Source organism: Bidens hawaiensis, unplaced genomic scaffold, assembly GCF_021521415.1.
Source record: "Bidens hawaiensis isolate Kalapana, Puna unplaced genomic scaffold, B.hawaiensis_p1.1 tig00008374_1, whole genome shotgun sequence".
In the NCBI taxonomy this organism is placed as follows: Eukaryota; Viridiplantae; Streptophyta; class Magnoliopsida; order Asterales; family Asteraceae; genus Bidens; species Bidens hawaiensis.
The window spans coordinates 757,044-763,465 of NW_027491592.1; the positions used below are offsets into that span (position 1 = coordinate 757,044).

A 6,422-nucleotide genomic window follows, 5' to 3' on the forward strand; every position below is an offset into this window, starting at 1 on the left:
GCATCACGAGTCCGTAAATTTAAACTTATAAACCTAACAGTGTGACACATCAACAATCAACCTATTCTGTACATTTCCACGTTATTAACAATTTATATAATTATTTTCATAATATATATATATTAATGGCTAAATTTTTAAAATTTGTTCAAATAATAATATGTATGGGGAGAGTAAGGCTAAAAAGGACTTCGTGTTTATAAACCATAGGAATTAGGGGTGTTTAAAAAACCCGAATCCGTCTCCGAAATATTCAATAATCCAAATTATCTGAAAATTCGGATTCAGATAGCGGTTTTAAAATTTTTTGGATATTCTGGTATCCAAATTATCCGAAAAATATTTTTTTATATTTATTTTATTTATAAATTTCGGGTTATTTCAAATATATCAGATAATTTTTCAAATATTTCGGTTAATTTATCATCCAATACCCAAATGCCATTGTTACAAAAATCCCGACTAGGCATCGATTAATTGCAAGTCTCCACTTCACTGATTATTTTTGGGCTAGTCGGTTAATTAATCGGTTAATGGTCAAATCCGGCTAAAATCAGCGGTTTTCGGCTAGATTCTGACCAAAATAAGCGATTTTCGACGAGATTCCAACCAAAATAAGCGGTTTCCGACGAGATTCGAGCAGAAACTAACGGTTTCCAATGAGATTCCAGCCAATTTCTGGTCAAAATATATTTGTGTATGTATAAAACTGAAAATTATATATAAAAATTTGTGCATGTATATATAAAACTGAAACATATATATTAAAGCCTGATTCGATTAATCCCAATTAATCTTGATTAATCTCAATTAATCGTTGTACTCATCTTACCGCCTGACTACCGACTAGGGATTTTAAAGCCTGATTCGATTAATCCCAATTAATCTTGATTAATCTCAATTAATCTCAATTAATCGTTGTACTCATCTTACCGCCTGACTACCGACTAGGAATTTTTACGACACTAAAAAAACCATTTTTAATCCGGTCACAATCTGCGGATATCGCAATCAATAAAGACAAAAGCGATAGATTGATTAATAATTGACGAAGGTGTAGAAAATGGGCATGGCAACTTGCAAGACAGAATTAATGGATTCAAGTCAAACCTCTCGTCTCTGTGGCTTCTTTCCACAAAGCTTCTCGTGAAATAAGCCAAACTATTTAACACCCTCATACATATTACTCTGTATCTTGATTTTTCATCACACCCACGAACTGTTCGATTAAATGCCTCACTGAAACTTCACCAACAAAAAAACCCCTTTTTATTCCAATTAATTGGTGTCTTTTGAATTGATTTAATATGGGTTGTTGTTATAGTGTTGGATTGAATATTGATAGCTCACGTTTAGATGGTGAGTGCTAATTATTAAACATCATATGTTCTTGATTTTGATTGATGTGTCTTTAATGTTTATGAGTAATTATATGTGATTAAACCAAACCCTTTATAAAGATTTATAAAGATAGCTGCTTTTTTGCTTATTAAGTTATTATTAATGAATTGATGAAAAATTGATCATTTTGAGTGGTTTAACAGGTAAGGTTACATCTGCTTCGGTACCACCGAGTCCTCGAAGCCCCCGGAGTCAAACCGAGATCTTACAATCGGGCGATTTGAAGCCCTTTAGCTTCAATGTTCTCAAATTGGCAACTAGAAACTTTCGACCCGATAGTGTACTAGGAGAAGGCGGTTTCGGGTCGGTTTTTAAAGGGTGGATTGATGAACAAACACTTCAAGCTGCAAAGCCCGGTACTGGGACCGTCATTGCTGTTAAAAGATTGAATCAAGAAGGTCTTCAAGGGCATCAAGAATGGCTGGTAAGTATTCATTTTCTTTGTGTTTTTTGCTTAATTTTGTTTAATGAAAGTAGGTTTTGATTTGATTATTGTTGCAGACTGAAATTAATTATTTAGGGCAGCTAAGTCATCCGAATCTTGTGAAGTTAATTGGTTACTGCTTAGAAGATGATCACAGGATGTTAGTTTACGAGTTTATGCCTCGAGGCAGCTTAGAAAACCATCTGTTTAGAAGTGAATTCTTATCCTTGTTTTCCACTTATTGTTAGTTTGTTACCACAATTTCAAAATATTAAATCTTATTAATATTAATTTGTAATAACAGGAAGTACACACTTTCAACCGCTTTCTTGGAGTCTAAGAATTATGGTTGCTCTTGGTGCTGCAAAGGGGCTTGCTTACCTTCATAGCCCGGAATCAAAAGTGATTTATCGGGATTTTAAGAGTTCAAATATCTTGATTGATTCTGTATGTTTTTTGGTTAAATTGATGTCTTTTTATATGATTTCGTGTTACGTGGTTATTATAAATGTTAATGCTGTTAACTTGTAGAATTATAATGCAAAACTTTCGGATTTCGGGTTGGCGAAGGATGGACCGGTGGATGGGAAAAGTTATGTGTCTACTAGAGTTATGGGTACCTATGGATATGCAGCTCCTGAATATATGGCAACAGGTAACTAAAAATTATTAAAATTTTGCATATTTACAAGTTGGCCATTTGCTTTTAAATGTTTGAAGAAAGTGAGATTTCAACTTGTGGTTATGTTAGTGTCATCTTATTTTAATCCGATATCGAGTTTATATTGTGTCTGGGAGAGGAATGAGTCATGTGGTTAACTAATCTCTTCAATATTATCCTCAAATTTGGTAAGATGCCAGACCAGTGGAGGAGCAGCGTCGTAGTTCCTATACATAAGAACAAAGGAGACGCCCAATGTTGTGGTAACTACCGAGGAATCAAATTACTAAACCATACTATGAAGCTATGGGAAAGAGTGATTGAGGTCAGACTTAGACGGGAAACCCAGGTTACAGTGAACCAATTTGGCTTCATGCCGGGGCGTTCCACCACAGAGGCAATACACCTTATAAGAAGATTGATGGAAAACTATAGGGAGAAGAAACGTCACCTGCATATGGTGTTTATTGACCTTGAGAAGGCATACGATAGTGTGCCAAGACAGGTGCTTTGGGAGTGCTTGGAGGGTAGAGGAGTACCGACGAAATATATAGAGATAATTATGGATATGTATACCAGGAGCACAAGTCCTTCCCCGTAGAGGTAGGACTTCACCAGGGGTCAGCGTTGAGTCCGTTTCTTTTTGCAGTAGTCTTGGATGAGTTGTCAAAGTCGATTCAGGGGACGCTACCATGGTGCATGATGTTCGCAAACGATATTGTGTTACTTGCAGAGACAAAACAAGATCTAAACATGAGGTTAGAGGAGTGGCGATCAACCTTAGAGATAAAAGGTTTAAGGATTAGTCGCTCTAAGACGGAGTACCTCCACTGTGATTTTGGGGGGTAAATGACAATGATGACACACAAATCACCATTGAAGGGCAGGTGGTACCGCATGTAACGAAGTTCAAGTATCTAGGATCATTTGTTCAGAGCGATGGGGAATTAGACAATGATGTGACCCATCGAGTCCAGGTGGGATGGTGTAGATGGAAAGCAGCCACAGGTATATTGTGCGACAAGAGTTTCCCAACTAAACTAAAGGGAAAAATTTATAGGGTCGCAGTTAGACCTGCAATGCTATATGGAACAGATTGCTGGCCCATCAAGAAGGCACACGTGCGGAAGATGGAGGTAGCAGAAATGAGAATGCTATGATGGATGTGTGGGCACACAAGGTTAGACCGAATAAGAAATGTTGTGTTTCGGGAGAGATTAGGGGTAGCGAGCATATCAGACAAGATAAGAGAGTGGAGATTGAGATGGTTTGGACATGTGAAGAGAAGACATTCGACAAATCCTGTTAGTTCCGTAGAAAACATGACTATAGAGGGGAGGAGGGGTAAAGGACGACCGAAATTGACTTGGGATGAGAGGATTAGGCGTGATTTGATAGACCTAAACCTCTCAGAGGACATGGTTAGAGATAGGAATTCTTGGAGAAGTAGGATTAAAGTTAAAGATTTTTAGGGAGAAATGAGCACCTTAAGGCTTCTATTCACCTTATTTTAGTATGTGTATTATTATTATTTTATTATTACTATTATTGTTTTTATTAGTACTATTATTATTATTATTATTGTTATTATGTCATTTACTTTATAACGCATCATACATATGTAATACAGAGCTGAGGGTCTCTCTGGAAGCCACCTCTTTATCCCGTTGGATAGAGGTACGGTGTGCCTACATCCCAACCTTCCCAGACCCTACTTATAGCTTTGCTGTTGGTGGGACTTAACTGGGTATGATTGATTGATTGATTATTATTTTTATTATTATTATTATTATTATTATATTTTTTTTGCATTGAAGATATAGGTTTTAAAGTAACTATGACAGTTGCAAAGCTGAAATATAATTAAAGAACCACTATACTTGAAGTTACTACACTTTTAAATATCAAAGAACTTGTAGTTGCCAATAATTAATGGGGAAAGATTAGGGCTGGCAATTTCCGACATGACCAGAAACACGAATACATGATACCAAAATAATCAGATTTTGGGTGGTCATGTGTAACTAATTTAATAAACGTGTCGTGTTTGGGTTGACCTGCTCAACTAAAACGTTGACTCGCCGGTTCACCAATTCAACCAGATACAGTCATAAATCCTTTATACTATTAATAAATATTATCCTACTAGTTTAATCCGCTATTATAATTTCATTAATTTGTGTATTAAATCAAAACTTCTTTCACAGTTATAATATTTTCTTATGGTCCGAGCAAACAGTTTGACTGGTGAAAAATCTCCATTTTAACATTTTGGTGCATCTATTAACAACAGGTCACTTAAGCACAAGGAGCGACGTATACAGTTTCGGTGTGGTCTTGCTAGAAATATTAACCGGTAGGCGGTGCATAGACAAGAACCGTCCAACCGGTGAGCAAATACTAGTCGAGTTTGCAAAACCATACTTGGCCAGCAAAAGAAGGATTCTTCAACTCATGGACCCACGACTAGCCGGCCAGTACTCGCCAAATGCAGCCATGCGAGCTGCAATGCTTGCAACCAAGTGCCTATTGAAGGACCCCAAGCACCGGCCCACTGCTGATCAGGCGGTCAAAGCGTTAGAGCAGATTCAAGATTTGCAGAAAACTGCTGATGCTTCTAGAAGAGAACCCATTCGGTCACCAAGGCCTGCTTGTTATCCAAGACCTGCGGGTTCGATGTCAGGTTTTGGGTTCGGGCTAGGGTAGTGATTTCGGTTGTACAGCTGTGATATTGGAATCCAATTGGAGGGGGTTTTGTATTGTTAGAATGAAGTTCATTTTGTAATGCATGGTAGTTCAGTTAATTTATATTGTTAGTTTGTTACATTGCCTCTAATTTATTAGTATAAAGAAAAAAAAAAGTTGACTTAAAATGGTTTAACTACACACACAAAAAAAAAAAAAAAAAACCGTTTCGTGTAACTTAAAAAAATAAAGTCGAAATCCAAAATGCCACTGACACGAGTTTTACATTGACAGAAAACTATAAAAACGAATATCGATATCGGTATAGATGTTGTTCGGTCGGTATCATTTCGGTTTGTTAAGAATTGTTACACTACCCGTGCTAGCTATAGTTTACGAAACCAAAACATAAAATTACTCTGTTCTATGTATAACTTATACCAACATTTTAAATAATAACAGTTAAATACAACGTGTTTAGTTTTTTTTTTTAATTTAGCGAGCCTATGTGATAAGTCAATAAAAAGAATTAAAATTACCTGGTAAATGAATATTATTAGAAAAAACTTTTTTTTACACAGGCAGATTCTTATTTACCATGTTCTAGTACTTAGCAAGTGTTTGACATTGTTTATTTTCACCAATTTATAACTTATTAACTTTTTAAAAAAGAATAAGGCGTTTGGAATTGCTTTTAATGTGAGAGAGAAAAGTTAATAAGAAGGTAAAATAAGGAATCCCAAACACCTCGTTAATAGTATGTCTTTGAAATTTCTATGTATGTATTTAATAAAGTTTTAACATATAAATCATGAAAATAAAATATTCAACGAGCCGTTCTAGCTCAGTTGGTAGAGCGCGTGGCTTTTAACCACGTGGTCGTGGGTTCGAGTCCCACGGATGGCGAAATGTTTTTTCAAATAAACCTTTTTTCTTCTCTTAATAAGAATAGGATACCCGTAAAAAAGTCACTTTTTGACTACTTTTAATAACATTAAGAAGAAGACATGCGAAAGTGATGGTTGAATAAATATGACTCATTAAAATATTACTAATTTTAAGGATTCACGTAAATAAAAGTGACTTTTGCAACTATTACTTTTCATAGTTTAAAAGAGACAGTTGAAAGTGATAGCTTGTATGTTTTATTATTTACCGTGTGAAATATAGTATTGAGTTATACTCGTGTTAACTCATTGTAGCTCTAGGATTTTAATGTAATGTACGTTTTACTATTTAATAACTATATGT

The 6,422-nt window shown here is 35.5% G+C and overlaps 1 protein-coding gene and 1 non-coding gene across 2 annotated transcripts; both read left to right on the forward strand.

Moving 5' to 3' along the window:
* The first annotated feature begins 1,075 nt into the window (after positions 1-1,075).
* On the forward strand, positions 1,076-5,294 carry LOC143637622 (receptor-like cytoplasmic kinase 176). The gene is made up of 6 exons (XM_077104964.1): positions 1,076-1,359; positions 1,545-1,825; positions 1,903-2,038; positions 2,130-2,272; positions 2,357-2,480; positions 4,780-5,294. Exons 1-6 carry the CDS (start codon positions 1,308-1,310, stop codon positions 5,190-5,192), a joined length of 1,149 nt encoding a protein of 382 aa, XP_076961079.1. The 5' UTR covers positions 1,076-1,307; the 3' UTR covers positions 5,193-5,294.
* Positions 5,295-6,004: 710 nt separating this feature from the next.
* Positions 6,005-6,077, forward strand: TRNAK-UUU (transfer RNA lysine (anticodon UUU)). Its single transcript has one exon. It is a non-coding gene; the product is annotated as a tRNA-Lys (tRNA).
* Positions 6,078-6,422: the final 345 nt, after the last annotated feature.

Excerpts from the sequence above, each read along its gene's own strand:
- LOC143637622 (XM_077104964.1), top strand. The coding sequence starts at position 1,308 with ATGGGTTGTTGTTATAGTGTTGGATTGAATATTGATAGCTCACGTTTA. Across the intron at positions 2,039-2,129 it reads AGAAAACCATCTGTTTAGAA|GAAGTACACACTTTCAACCG; the intron begins GTGAATTCTTAT and ends TTGTAATAACAG. Across the intron at positions 2,481-4,779 it reads TCCTGAATATATGGCAACAG|GTCACTTAAGCACAAGGAGC; the intron begins GTAACTAAAAAT and ends TATTAACAACAG.